The sequence below is a fragment of the Chroicocephalus ridibundus genome, chromosome 9, assembly GCF_963924245.1.
Source record: "Chroicocephalus ridibundus chromosome 9, bChrRid1.1, whole genome shotgun sequence".
Taxonomy (NCBI): Eukaryota; Metazoa; Chordata; class Aves; order Charadriiformes; family Laridae; genus Chroicocephalus; species Chroicocephalus ridibundus.
The window spans coordinates 27671645-27687528 of record NC_086292.1 but is presented as its reverse complement, the minus strand read 5'-3'; the positions used below and the strand labels follow the sequence as shown (position 1 = coordinate 27687528).

At 39.0% G+C, this 15884-nt stretch overlaps 1 protein-coding gene across 7 annotated transcripts in view; it reads right to left on the bottom strand.

Moving 5' to 3' along the window:
• MYO9A (myosin IXA) overlaps nucleotides 1–15884 on the bottom strand; it is a 188701-nt gene that overhangs the window by 112641 nt on the left and 60176 nt on the right. For 6 of the 7 annotated variants that reach the window (XM_063345594.1, XM_063345596.1, XM_063345599.1 and 3 more), the window contains exons 3-6: nucleotides 10115–10209; nucleotides 6043–6105; nucleotides 4611–4710; nucleotides 1800–1856 (exon numbers count right to left, since the gene is read on the bottom strand). In XM_063345594.1, coding sequence (XP_063201664.1) covers nucleotides 1800–1856; nucleotides 4611–4710; nucleotides 6043–6105; nucleotides 10115–10209 — 315 coding nt within the window. The remainder of the gene's footprint in view (nucleotides 1–1799; nucleotides 1857–4610; nucleotides 4711–6042; nucleotides 6106–10114; nucleotides 10210–15884) is intronic. The other variant, XM_063345597.1, reaches the window with a different exon arrangement.

Here is a 15884-nt window from a genome sequence, read left to right as displayed (position 1 = left end):
GTCACAAGTCAACAGCAAAATTCCATAGACGACTAAGAAGTAGCACAATCTACGCCAAAGGCAATTTAATTACTGATTTACATAACAATTGCCAAACTCATTAATCTGCATGGAAAGGCCTTTTGCAAATTATCTGCTTAAAAGCCAATGTTGTCTGTAGTGTTTCATCTCTGTGCTGTTTTTTAAAAGGATAAGAATTATACAAAAAAAGGAGTTTCCTTGATACTGGGGCAGACAAGCATTACGAAGTCCATGATCACAGACCAAACTTGTCATTAATATTCTGCCGGGGCAATTAGTTTCCCAGCAAAAGTGAGTCCCCTGCTTACTGTCGTTACATTGAAGCAATCCGTAGATTTCCATGGAAAGTTGAAAGAAGATATAATATATAGGGTTTCTTTATAAACCGGACATCTGCAGTGGGTTGAGACTGTGGTTACGGGGAGAGATCCAGGGTATGTTTAAGAGTGAGTCATCAACTGAAGCAAAGATGTGATTTACTACAAACATCACAGAAAACAATCCTGAGCAAAATAAAATACCAGATAAATAGCCAAATTGTAACGGCACGCGGCTTTGCTGTAACATGGTAAGTCCCAAGCTCCTGAGCTGGCAGGGCATTATCGGCCCCTCCAGGAAAAGGTGGCAAATCTGGGGTTTGTTTTAATTTTAATTCCTCCAGTAAATTGTCCTTACCCATTCCTTAGGCAATTAAGGTCTTTGCAACATAGTAAAGTATACTAAGGTATATAGAAAAGCAGCTGCCCTTCTTCACTCCTTGCTCTTGTAGGATCTCTAAGGATGCTCATGTGTTAAGGGTGTTGATGTATTAAAGATGTCAATACAATATTCAACATTTTTAAACCTTGACGGGTTAGACTCCCCTCCCCCTCCTCCTCTCCTAAGGATTTTGCAGCCAAAATCTTGTTGTTAAGATGCTTATTTAGCCTGAGTGAAACCCAGCTCTTTCACAGATTACCTCTTACCCTTCCAGATGCATCAACTAGAGTTCGGCAACCATTAAGGACGCAGCAAAATTATCAGGAACAACATGCAGTTGAAACATGCTTCCCCATGCAAGATGAAACCAACAGAGACCATCACAGGACACACAGACACCCAAAGCACGTTGCCAACTGGAGCCACTGCCTCCGACTCCGTTGCACAGGAGAAACTGGGGAAGGGGGAGAAGCTTCACCATTCCCTTTTTTGGGTCAATCCATTTGAAAACGATGAACATGTCAGCAGAACTATTTTAGGAGAAGGAATTGGTTTTGCATGCTGAATAATATCAGGATTTTATTTTCTTGCAGATGTTTTGCGGGGGATGATTTTGATTTTGTCTTTTTTTCCCCTGGAAGCTGGAGAGCAGATACGCTGCTACAACCATCACACACTGATGCATCTCTCAGGGATTCAAGAGACTGATTTGCTGTTTTATCAGAAAGGAATTTCAATTTTCACATTGCTGCCGCATCACATTTTCCATAAATCGTCATGTATTAGATCAAGAAGGAACAAAAAAACCTCTTAGTTTGCTAAAACTAGATGACCATCTCCAACTGTTGACGAAGCTTTCCAGATGGAAGGAACCAAAAAAGGGCACGGGAAAACACACCTCTATTGTCATGAGCTAATACATAAGCGACACCACTGCAGGGCAGAGAGAGGGAGAGGGTAATTAATAGGTTAAACTTAATTTGGCTTCGTTTTCTGCTCAGGTCTTGGTGCCCCTAACAAATTCAAGTGAGCAGCAGCCCTGCACCAGCAACACAGAAGACGCGGGGACTCGTACTGACCGGCTCAGAGTCATAGCAATAATCATCCCAGCTCTCTCTGAGGGGTTTCTTTGTCATCTGAAAGCAAGGCAGAGCGGGTTAAGTAACGTTCAGACCAAAAATAACTCCCACTACCTGCTCCTTAACCAGGGCAGCAACGTCGAGTTTCCAAGGAAAATAAATGTTGTTATTCTGCATAGTCATTCCTTATTTTAATTATTATTTTTAAGGTAAGATTTCTAGCGCTTTTGCATTTATGACACTCTGATTCCTCCTTACAGTGTTTTCAAGACTTATGCAATAAGTTTAGTGGATTTTAAGATCTTTTCTTTTTCTCCACAGTTGGAGAAAGCTTTGGTTTACCTGGAGCTGAAGAGCTACTGATGGAAAAATCACACTGAAAAGCAGATTTTTTTGTTTCTACTCTCAACCCCTGCTCTAGACACACATAAATGTTGCAAAAGTGTGATTTTCCGACCAATTAGAAAGCAACATCTTTTTAGGAATTTGTATCTTTTTCCAATCAGACAGAGATGGAGTTGAGAGAAGTCAAAGTACATGTCAGTGACCAGTCCAGAGAGGAAGAGACACATGGCACCAGAGCTCCTGAGGAACTTAAAATAAGGATGGAATCCTGCAAATCAATAATTTCAAAATGGATAAATGTGAATAACCAGCACAAGTTGCAGGGTATGCAATGGTCGGTATACCTGCCTTTGGTATGAGACATGGAGAAGTCATCCAAACTCAGAGGATAGTTTAAGTGAATTTGCTTTCAAAAAAGATTAAAAATCTATTTTTTTCCAAACCTGCTCTGTGCATTTACAGATCAACAAAATAACAGCACAGTTTGGTGAAATAGCTGAATAGATTATTTCTCATCTGCAATGTAAAATGCACGTCTGTTCTGCATAACACAACGTGAGCTGAGGAACCTGGGAGAACGAAAATAATGCTTGACTCAAGGACTGAGTCAGTCCTTGACTTAAGGGGTCTGGTTCAATATTTTATAGCTTTTCAATTTTAATATTTAATTTTTAGTTAAACACTTGATTTCATTTCTGAACCTGTTCTTTTTCCTTTTAGAAAGGCAGGGATTTCTCTAGGACACATTTAAGAAGCTACTGTAAATCCTCAAGGGACATTTTATAATTTTCCCCTTTTATCCTTCCCAAGTTTCTTCTCCCATTCCTCCGCTACCTGTTTTTCCTTTTTTCTCCTTATTTTCCTTTTTCCCCTTTGCCTACAGGGCACAGGAAAGCTGTTACTACACTGTCAGAAAGCTTTAATATGGAACAATGCCCTAAACGCATCTAAAGGAGCCTTTTTCCCATAGTTGTCAGTGTTAAATTGTCTCTCTAAGACTAATCCTAATTACTAAAAATTTTAAAAATTATTATAATAAAAACTCTAAAAATTCAGACTGTCACTATTGTCCATATGCTGTGTTCAGGCAAGTCCAGGGTCTGCTTCCCTGATCCACTGGACCTGCCTCAGCATCTTTCTCCAGCCTACTTGCCCAACACCATAATTTAGAGTAAAAGAAACATTTCAACATAAATTATTGGATTCCTACTAGTTCTACACACTACATACCATTGAATTTACTTTATTATACATTGAATTTTACTTTAAATACTAAAAGGGTTATTAAAAAAAAAGAAGGACTGTAATTAAAAGCGATGTTTTCAATTAACATAAAACTACCGGATTGCCCAACAAAACCCGAGAATCTGACAAAACATTCAATCCAAACGATCTTGGCACTTTCCTCCTGCAAAACGGCAGCACAGATGGTGGTGAAGATCACACCACGTTCCCCAGCTAATGCCTGAGGCACAAAGGCAGCGAGCAAAAATCCTCCAGCTCTTAATACGGTACTCATTTGTGTGAATTTCCTGATCCTGCTAAGAGTGGGTGGGAGTCGTTAATATTACAACAGATTTGGGCTTTGATAGCCCACATTAAAAAAAATCTTTAAAAAGCCCTGGGTAATTGAGACATATTCCAGAGTTAAATTATATTTCTAGAAAGACTGAAGGCTATTTGGGTTGCACTGCGCATACAAGTTTCTCTCCAGCTTGTGCGTTAAACCAGTCTTTATTGCTAAACATATTTCAGCCCTAAGAAAATTGCCATTAGTCAAAATCAACGTATAACCGAAATACTCTTCCACATATTCCTACTCTTTTTTTTTTTTGTCAGCGAAAAGCAGTAAAGTCCCCATTCACAAAGATCAGTGGACAATTGCATCTTAAATATCTGAAGTAAATCAGATTTTCCAAAGCATGAGTTTATTTGGCCATTGGTAATAACTCACTTATTATTAATTCACACATTTTCAATGGTTGCTGTGGGGTTTTTTATATTAAACTTATTATATTGTTAAATTCAAAGGATCATGCTAACAGCCAGCCACGAAGCTACAGAATTAGGACTACCTCATGCAAGGCATTATATCCTGAAGAGATACAAGTATCACACATTTTCCCCTTTCCTCCTACTCAGCAGACAGATGTTAATGAGCAAATGGCATTCACACACATAACAAGTAAATTATTGCTGTTTCTCCCTTCCACAATTAAAACCACAATATATTTAACATATCCCAGATAGGGAACAAACCCAGAAAATACTGATTTTTCTTATTTTTTTTTCCATATTATCAGGTGTTCAGATTGCCAATGCAGAATTATTTTCAATGATGGAAGGCTGCTCGTAGAGCACTAAGACAACCCACTTTTATTACCCCACACATTTTCTTTATTAGCATTAAATATCAGCAGTAGAAAAGGCAAGACCGTGTATTGTATTCCTGTATAGTATTCCCACCTGGTTGAGGTAATGATATTCCTCAGGCTGCTTCAGATGAAATGCTGATCTCTCTTCCTCGCTCGCTCCTGCCAGGAGGTAATAAAATACATGGTAGTTCCTGGTGACAAATGAAAAGGAAAAAAAGAAGTTAGACTTCAAAACAAGGAGCAGTATTAAGCAGAGAAGCGCATGTAAACTTCATAACCTGATTTTCCAGCTTCCAAACTCAGACCTGAACACTGCTTAGAGATGTCCCGTACCCACTTTGCAGCAATGTAAAAGATTAAATTGAGTAATGGAGAACGAAATCCTTTTCCATCCAAGAACATCCACTGCCCCAGAATATACTTAAAGAATTCCTAGCCAACATCGTCACATTCTCCTCCAGAAACATGTGCAATGCCTACATATTTATTAGAATCAAAACAACGCATTTCCTTGCGATGCAGAAATTATTATTTTTAATACTTTATTGCCATTGAAGAGGTAAGGACTTTGCAGTTGCAGTTCTGTAAGATAGAATGGAAAAATCTTCAATTTTTACGGCTACTCAAATATTCAAAATACTTGCATATTACTAATACTAAAAACACCCCAAATGACACTCATCTGTTTTGCTTCAAGACAACTCTAACATGGATTAACGCTAAGAGCTTAGCCGTATTTCTAAAATTAAAACTTTGCTTTTAGGTTGGATGTTTTCCAAGAGGAACCACATTTAATCATCCTGCAACACCCAAGAGTACATTTGTCAAGGCTGTAGGAGCTGTTTAACTTCGGGATCAGCCCATGAGCACTCAGGAAAACTTCTCGCACAACGTCTGTCTCAAAAGGGAAACACAGACAGAAGTTCCAAGAGTTGAAAGATAACTAGAAGCAGCAAATTTATTTAAAATCAGAGTAACAATTAATGAGAGAGGAGTATGTAACAAATAATATGTTGCAATTAGGAAAGAACAATTTGCTTAAATTTGGTGTCTATATAATTTTAGCTTTTTCTAGAGGTCCTTCTGATGGCTTTAATGTGTTAAGAACTGTAAAACAGAACTAAAATACCACCTTCCTCCCAATCCCCTAAATTAGATACTAAATAGCTTACGAATTGCACAAGAAAACAAATGGTACATAATAATCCATATGACGTGAATCACAAACACAAAGGAAAATCATGGCGGGGGCTTGGAACTAGATGATCTTTAAGGTCCCTTCCAACTCTACCCATTCTATGATTCTATGAAAAAAATTCTATGACTTTATTTTCCCTGGGTAGTACATTCCTCCCTAAACAGCAAGATATAAAATGCATCGTTTCTCTTTGAAGCCCAGGGTTAGGAGCATGAAAATCCTGATTGGCAGTTCCAGCTCAAAGAGGGGTTTACGCTTTCTGTGCTGTGCCATCGGCATGCATAGAAGTCAAAACCAACCCCGTAAGCAAAATATGGGCACCTACCGTTCATTGTGCTCCTGATAGACTAGTCTTGATTTCTCCAGGAGGTACTTTTCAACATAAGCTCTGGAAGGAAAAAATAAAAGCGTTATTCATTGACCCAACATTCAACTTAAATGAACACAGCTTTACCAGGACTTTTCAGTCTTAGTACGCACACAAAAAAAGAAAAAAAAGTTTCAGCCTTGTTTCACTTAGTTATATAAATTTCTTCCTAGGCAGAACAAGCCCAATATTATGTTTGGCTTTTGAGGTTTTTTTGGTTTGATACAAAGCCAACACTAACTTGGATATGAAAAACACGATCTCAGATGTGTTAGCCTATGGGCAGGGAGCACAGGGGGAAATTTTGACAGCAAGGAAGAATCTCGGATACTTATTTAATCCAAAGCCAGCAATATAAAATTGCTTGCAGACCAAGATTTGTGCACACAAGAAATATATCTGGGTGCAAAAGTTTGCAAGATCAGATTCAGCTGCAGAATCAGTCTCCAAATCACCATTCCCTCTTCCAGAGGAGCCACTTCTCGACAAAAACTCAGGCTATTAACTTGTGGCTACAGTCAGAAAATAAACAATTGCAAAAGCTCCTTATTGGAGTTTACATTTTATCCTAAGAGCCTCCACAATAAACATGTTTGATTTACATACTAAATACTTTTTTCAAGCTTGTCGAGCTTAAACAAGCTTCGACAGGTTTTTTCTTCCAAACAATACTAACCAGTAATGATAGGGATTTAGAAACCGGAGTTAGAATTGGCAATTTTGATGATGTAGCCGTGCTTTTCCAGCTACAGACGCCCAGTGACGTGGCACCGACATGAGCAGCCATGTCTGAAGCGGGAAACCCAATGAACCTTGGGCATGGGAGGATGCGGAGGTGACTCTACACTTGCTTCTCCACCATAGTCTCCAGCTGGGGAAGACAGAGCTATTTATTACTCGCATCTCAGTAATTGTCCCCTTTTTTCACTAAAAAATAATATGAAATAAATCATTTGGATGTGCTGCAGAGGTTTTGTGACAACTCTTAGGAGACACTACTAGAAATGGCATATCCAGCCCCCTATGGGATGATCCTGCTGGATAGGAGGAGTAAAGAAAGACAAAGAGCGAAGCAGTGTTATTCCTCTGTATGATGTGCACCAAAAAGGTTAACTCTTGTTCATTCCCTGCAAGGAGGCTGAGAACAGTCTATGGATGTTCCTCACCAATAGGCTTTTTTTGTATCCCCATTCTAACCTGAAACCAACTTCTCCTTCCCAAGCCATTCCATAAATTCACTGCAGGCTCAGTGACGAGATGAGCGAAAAAGGAATCAGACTGTCCCAGATCCCACTCCCAGCCCTGGGGAGCTGCTGTACGACAACCTGCATCACCTCCACCCCCCTTGACTTTTCATCCCTTCCCCTGTGTTTTCTGCTCTTCTTATAGACCCCCCCCAAAATAAAATCACTCTCATGCAGTAATTGAGGTGGGAAAGGTCTTCTAGAGGTCATCTGGTCCAAACCACTATTTAAATCAGGGCAAATTATTTGATGTTTATTTTTATTTTTTAATCTTTTTTTGTAGACGCAAGTAAAATGCTGGTTTTGGTTAAGATACTCTTTGCTTAGTGCAAAGGTCTTAACAAAAACATGTCCCAGGAAGAACATACATTCCCCCTTGTATTAGGATAGTGAAAATGAAAACCAATTTAAATATAAAAAAGCAGACATCTCCAAATGTTTTCTTTTTATTTACTGTTGTCAATTATGCCAAAGCTACCTTTAAGAGTAAAGAAAAGCAGTTCTAAGAACATGATTTCGTGTGAAATACTCATTTAAGCATGCAACAGAGCCTGTACTTAGCGTCCTAGGTAACATCTGAAATCTGAGGCTGAATTTCATACACAAATATCAACATGCAAAACACCCAAGCACAGCATGTCTGAAAGCGCCAACTCATGGTATTTGAGATACAGCCTCATGCCATCGCACAGATTTACCACCGTACCAGCGCCCTGGTGCTTTTAATTAAAACGTCTCCTAGCTGGCTCTTCTGCAATTTTATGGAGCGTGTCAGATGTTGAGGCTTTTGATCATCTTACGAGGACTGAACAGGTTGCAAAGACCTTCCTCCAGAACTCGCTTATCATCGAACAGGACATAATAAATTCATAAAGCCTTATGGGAATGCACTTAACTATAGCCATTGCTCATGCTCCATCAATTTTCAAGACATCTTCAAAGACTTCATTTCATGGGGCGGGGTTGGCTGCTACTAAATCTCTTGGCTATTACATCTCTTAAGTTTAAATTCACTTCAAGTTTGGAGTCATTATATTCATAGGGTTTGTAACCAAATATCCAACTGCTATTTTCAACCTCTGAACAGAGCAAAATTCTGATTCGGGGCTGCAAATGACAGTTATATTAACAAAACAAATACTATGCAGAATACCGGGCGATAGCCAAGTCGGGCAGTGCTTAAAATCTATGCTAAGTTTTTAATAAAATAAAAATACTTGTGATCTTCTTTGTAAGACTATGGAAAAAAATTGTGGTCATGTATGCCAGGAACAGCTCACAGGGTTTTTTTTTTTTAAATGTAGTTTTTTATTTTCATTGGGGCAGCACTGCAAGCTTATAGCAAAGAACATAGAACAAAGATAGTCACATCACACCACACAACCAAAGACCAAGAAAGTGCATTTTTTTTTTTAAAAGAAGAGAGAAAATTCCTCTGATTTTATGAGCTAGAGTACATGAATACAATGTTACTTGCACCTGTCTGCCAAGTATAAATAGAGGCCACTTCCACAGAGCTGACATAGCTTGCCAAGATAATACATTGTTAAGGCGTCTCTTGGATTGTTACCCTCTATTTCAGTAGATATTAAAAAAAATAATTGAGCCTTATTCTTGTAAGAGAACTGTTCACCAGAATTAAAGAAGACAAAAAAAAAAAAAAAAAAAGAACATCAGATTTGACACAGGATGAAAAAAACAGCGGGAAGGTACACAGAGTACCCAAGCTCATTGGAAAAATTAATGGAAGCTATTTATGTGATACTGTTCTGCTGGAAAATAAAAAAGAAAAAAATTGAAAGCCATTCTCTAAAATAACAACGAAGTCCCAGCAAGAGGTCTCTTAGCTAGCTGCAGAAATTATACAACCCCTGGAATGCCACTTCTACTCTCCGTTTTTCCAACTGAGTTAATTAACCTGGACAAAAAGCAGAGTTAAGGAAGCCTTGCTCATTTAGAGCTAGCTGCAGTCACTTTGCAATGACCTGACGCTGTGTAAATTGTCTAAAGCCAAAGAGAAAACCAGAGACAGGGGAGCCCACCCAGAAGGTTTCATCCATAGGCTTCCAACCATGGAGCACTTCTGGTGCAGCCCTCACCAGGAGCAGGAAGGTTGCAGTCACGGCTGTATGGCTCACGAGCTCCGGGAGCAGAAGAGATGCTCAAATAAACTGCAGAGAACCACAATAGAGACAAGCATCTCCTTGCAAAGGTCCACGGAAAAAAGGTGGCCCTAACTGGCTTGAAGAGACACTTCAGGGTAGAGACAGAAGCATATGGGGAATTAGAGAGCGATCAAGAGGAATCTGGCTCCAGTGCCACTGTAACACCCATCAGGCAGCTGGGGATTAAACCTCCCCCTGGCTTTCTCTTCCTGAGCCTGAGCAGAGCCTCTACTTCCTATCACATGCTCCAGCCCCTAACCCATCCTAGCTAAAACCTTCCACTTTCCGTCCTTAACTGCTATCTTAAGAGGAGAAGTTCCATTTCAGCTTAATTAGAAAGTTGACATCGTGATGAAGGAGGGCTCAACTGGCTTGAAGCCAGTTCAGGTATATTCACATTTCAATATGTGGCGCAGATACATTGTTTTTATACCAATGGATTTAGACACACTTCAAATTTGTGGGTTTTTTCCCCTCTCTATTTTGGGAAACATATTGGCCACAAAAATTAACCTTCTTTTTCACATACATCCCCCGCTCCGCCTACACCCCGAACAGCTTATTCTGGTTTCTTGTGCAGGTGAGAGTACATACAGCATCTTCAACCAGATTCCCACTTACCCTCGCACTGTGCCCGTCTCCTGATAGTTCACTTGAATAAATTTGCCGAAGCGACTGGAGTTGTTGTTATGTGCTGTTTTTGCATTTCCAAAAGCCTGTGAAAAGAGAGAGATGCCATCATTACCTTCGAAAAGCCATTGTTTTACCTTATCGAGATGCACATCACTAACAACTCAACTATGGGGATTTTGATATCAATATATAATTAATAAGAAGCATATGGTGAGAGTTAGTTGAATGGACTACAAAATAATACGACGAGCTTCTGGGGACCAGATTCATTTTCAATTTGGTATTCATGAAGGGCAGATAAACACTGTTTTAGAATAAAGTGTTAGCTGTACAAGAGAGATTTAATATTTGAAGTTATTATAGTCTATATTAAGGCTGTGCTTTATTCATTTAAATAAATATAAAAGTACACTGCTCCAACAAGACTCTAAATTTTAATGAGCTAGAGGAAGCTGCTTTTTAATTATATATGGAATTAGGGGAAAAAATGCTTTGAAGGCTACTCAGATGTTAGACAATGTCATATACAGCACCGGCATAACCCAGAATATTTTCAGCATTTCAGACACTGTCGTTTTGATTTCCTGCTGTTGTTTTTCCAAAATCAAAATGCTTTTAAGTCTTTATTATGCAAAGCTTTTATTAAAACCCTGCCTTATTGAGGCATCTAATACAGAAAATCATTTATTGCCATTTAAAAGAAATCTCTGAACTGAGAACTGCAGCTCAGCTTCACCAAAAACTGGTATTTTCAATTGTGCCTAAATCACTTTAATAATAATCCGGCCCACAGTGATCGAATCTGTCAAGCTGCCAGGTGCAATTAATGTTTCATTTATTAAACCAGTTTTGATAATCGTTCACCTCTTCTTCTAAGCCAAACTTATTTAAGGTAATTATACGCAAGATGATTTCTAAGTGTTGTTTGTGTATGGACACTGAATTACAATTACAAATACATTTTTTTGCTGAGGTTTAATATCAGAGCTCAGTTCCAAGCTCCCAATAGATTTACTCCTTATCTCAGCTATTTATTAGAAAAGATTAAAAGGGCTTTACAGCTATAATCTGAAGCTTTTCAAATGACCTGTACAGATTTAACTTTGCAACTAAAAGCAAAAAATAAAGGCCAAATTAAATGAAACCTTGGCAAAAAGGCATTTGGCACCTTCAGTATCTGCATGATGAGCGCTCTCATGCCTACTTTTATCTTCCCAGGCAGATTTATTTAGCAATCTGGTTAGATTTAATGATTTAAGAGTCAAAGGAGGTTTGCTAACAGAATAACAACGTGATTTTTCTCCCCCTATTTGAATATGGGGATTTGTTTAAACTCAAGCTGTTGCATATGAATTCCCTTTAGCTGACTAAAACAAGTTCTGGGATAAGCGGAACCTGCCGAGCAAGGAGATTATACTTGAGAGATGATTTCAGACACACAGCTAAGGAACACTCCCCTACAGAGCTCCTCACACTTGTTTTCTGCTTATTTCCCCCCAAAATCCTCCCCGCACCCAGTGTCCCTCCTCTACGCCACCCCCAGGGGGGCGTCAAAGGTGCCCACACCTCCAGGTGACCACTGAAGCCCCCAAAACTGCCCTGACGACGACAATCCAGGCATCCTCTCCCCAAAAACAGGCATTTTGGCATTAAAAGATGGGATGCTATTTAATATTTCCAAAGGATTTACTCATCCTGCTCCAGATATTTCAGCAAGCAGAGGCACAGCAAGAAGCTCAGAAGCAGAATACGTTGATATTCAATGCAAGCTAACACATTGCCATATATTTATGTATTTGTCTTAAATAATATTCATTACGTTATGAATATTTCCCTGCAATAGGATCTAAGACATCACGTGAAGACAAGAAGATAAATTTTCTATATACCTAATTATTGCTGTTCACTTGAGAAGAAACGAGCCAGCAGCAATATGAAGTCCAACAGACTATATGGAATCAGCCTACTTTAATCACCTTTTCATAAAATTTAATAAAGAATTTAATCAGAAAACAAAAGGATTTTCTGGTTTGGTTCCCTGCGCTTATTCCTTAAGTAATAGCTCATGGAGAGAAATAAGGTCTATTTATTAGGATTTCTTCGGGAAGAGCCTCACCCAGAAATAAATCTTTTTTTATTCTGTAACAAGGAACATTTAGAGTCAGGAGAAAGCATTTCAAATCTAGGAGTGGGGAACTGCAAGAGACCTCTCTTTTTGATGAGCTTTTTTCTGCGTTAACATGCCAGACCACGTTATATTTTATAACCCAAACGCCTACAGAAATCATAACCCATAATATGCCTCTTTCATGCATTTTTCTTTATTGCTGATGTAAATGAGAAAGCTCCTTGGATCACGTCTTGTTAAAATTTCAGGCTGACTATGGCAAAGGCACGTTGGGGAAGGGCCAACAAGTAGCTAAAGAAACGCCTGATGTTTAACTTGAGACAACTTAATACATTTTTGTTTGGTTTAATCACCGTGTTTCTTTAAAAGAACTATTGGGCTATAAAAAAAAAGTGCTATTAATTCAATTTATGCATGCCTAATCTATATATACTTGAACAGGACATCACGTCTTTCTGCAACCGAGGCATAATATAATAGTTCAGCCTCGAAAAACACAAAATGAGTTATAACTACTTCCCTAAAACAAATTATCATCTGTTAATATTATTTCCCTTTACTAACTCATTGATTCGAAGCTGCCGAGCAGCTCAACGGACAAAACTCCGTAACAGCATTCCTAAAATTCTCGGGGAGACCAAAGCTTTTACTGGCCGGGGCTCAACATTTCGAAGGAAACAAAATTCAATCCATTCCTCTGTCGGAGCCGAGCATCCCTCTGGACCCGGCGCTGGTGAGTCAACGGAGGAACGAGCAGCTCCATTCCTCCTGCCTCCTACCACCCTCCTGCACAAAGAGATGCTTATCGTGGACTGCAGGGAAAAAAAGAATAATTAACAGTTTCGTGGCCAAATACTTCACACGTTCCTCCTTGCCTGAGCCCAAAGGTTCATGGTCTCTTTATTTTGGACTGAATATTAATGCAATCTGGATTAATGACAAATAACAGATGGAATAAGTGTTATTTTAATGTCTTTCCTGAAATAAGGTTATTTCCCAAACCCTTGCAGCTAGGAAAACACCGCAGTGACTTGTCCTCATATGACAATGGCGATAAAATGCTGTTATATAGATAATAGAGATGAGTGTAATTGAATGTCATTCCTATATAGAGTAATAGCCACATGCCCTATAGAATAACAGCTTCTGCAGGGAAAGCGCTAGCGGAAGTACGTGACTTCTCTCGTGCATTTAAGGTCCCCAGCCCAGTCCTTCTCAAATAAGCCTACAGCAATCACCCTTAGCGAGAAAAATAAATATATAATTTTATTTTTTCTATATAGAAAGACAAAAGTATTAATAGACAAAGAGTTTTTAAATGGTTGATCGTCTACTTAAAATGTAAATTTATTTTTTTTAGAAAGCTGTACCATGAATATGCGAGAAGAAAAGCAAGCCAACTGTTTAAATCTCAATACAGGCTATTCCACCGTGGAATCGTTATATTAACAGTTATATTCCATCACGGGGCACTGAAGGGACTGGGAGCAAAATTCAGTCATGCTCATTTATGCTAGGGACAAGAAATAGGTTAATGTCAGACAAGAGGCTGCTGGAAGACTCATATTCCCTGGTTTACTGTGAATTTTGGAATTCATGAATCAAATGCATTCATAAAGTATGAATGACTTGTAACTGTATAAGCAAGGTGGAAACTCAAAGCATCAGCCAGCAGTATAGCAGCCAGGGCAATAAAACTTATGCAGCTAACGAGAATATTTGTGAATTAAAATATTTGCCTATATAGGTGCTGGTAAAGGACAAGAGGGGTGCAGAGTCCACACGATGCCCAAAGAGCCCAAGCACTAATGCCCGGGGACTGCAGGCGTCACCTATAGCTTCTGGGAGAGAAGCCCAGTGTATGCTTCCACAAAGAGTGGCGCCTTTAAACAGTTCCAGATTTGAAGGCAAATTTTCCCAATATTCTGTACATTATGCTTGCAAAAAATAGTAATTCACAAATATCTTTATTCCAAAAGAAGAAAGGACACAGGAAAAAAAAATAGCATATTGAAAATTTGTAATTTAATGTCTTTTTTTCTGTGACCAGGGCATTCATTGGCTTTTTAAGTTATTCTCTGTAGTTACAAATTCCTTTCTGCATCTTGAAACATAAATAGCTGGATGATAAAGATCATTTTCGCTTGTTTTCACTCAACCTGCAACCAAGCTCCCAGCACTCTTCTTGTCCTCTTATATTGCTTTTTAGCAGAAATATATTGAGTTATGGCCAGAACATAAAATGCATCTAGACTACTTAAACTAGAGCCTTGCTAAATCCCTTCTCATTATTGTTCCTGCCCTGGGAAATACTTCTTTTAAATCTGCAGCTCACCGCCCAATAAAACCTATCAACCTGAATTGCGCTGCTAAAACCATACCACTTTGACGTATCACCCCCACCTTTTGGTTTCCATAAGGAGCCCCAAAAGCCACCTCTGTGCAGCAGAGACCACAACACCTAAATAAGTACCAAAGCCAAAAAGTATCAGCTACAATTTGAATTCTTGCAAAGTAAAATAGCATTTACATGAATCCTCCAAGACGCTGTTCTGCGTGGCCAAGCGATAATAGTGAATATCTCGTTTACAGCAATTAAATAGGAGTTCAAGTGCTGACACTTTGTTCTTTAATTCTCTTGGTTGTGGCGAGGTGTTCCATGCTGCATAATGAAACCATCGACGCTTTTACAGTAAAAAGCAAAAACCACAATGTATTTATAGCATTCGTGCTGCGACGTTTGAGCAGAGCTCTCACCAAAAATGACCCACAACGCTGAACTGCCAAATACTGACCTTTAAAATCTTTTAAAGCTTTTTCTTTTGTTATTCTGTTCTTCAACGGGCCACTGAAGCACATTGCAGAGCCAAAACCCAATTTTCCATTGCAACCCACAAAGGTGACAAAGCAGTTTAAACACAAGGTCTAATAATAAATACAAAATAAATAAATACCTTTTTTTTCCCCCCCCGTTACAAACTGATAATGTTTTTCTCCAACTTTTTAGAAAAAAATTTCTCCTGGCTACTGGCAGGAGTAAAAGGCTTTGAATGGCAAATAGGAGTTTGAAAAGACCACATACACAACATATATATTTAAAATCTCCCCATCTCTCATATCAGGATTTATACACAACTTCGACTGATTCACAACCCATTTTAAGGTATTGCCTCTCAATGCATCCCCCCATGGCATCTCCTGGTTGGCAATACCTACAGCACACAGAAGGTTGCGTGAAATAAAACAACTCGGTAACTTTGAAAGAAAGTATTTGTGAAGTTCCAGCTGCTGTACCACAAGAAGAAAAAAAAAATAAATACTAATACTAGATCTATGTTTTCCTTTCTTGCAATACAAGTCTGTTGCAGGTGGTAGAAGAAATGAAAAACACTCCAACCTCTACAAGGCCTGCAGCAGCTGGCTCTTCAAAGGTGCCGGTCATTTGATCCATGGTGGGATTCCAACTCCCATCGAGCCAAGAAAGAACAACTGTTCTAAGACAAGGCCCTGAGCCCACTTGACCTGCTTTGAGCATGGATGGACCAGATGTCCTTTGAAGGTCCTTACCAACCTCAATTATTCTCCAGTTTTCAAGTACCCAGCCATCTTCCTCGCTATTCTGGCATGGAG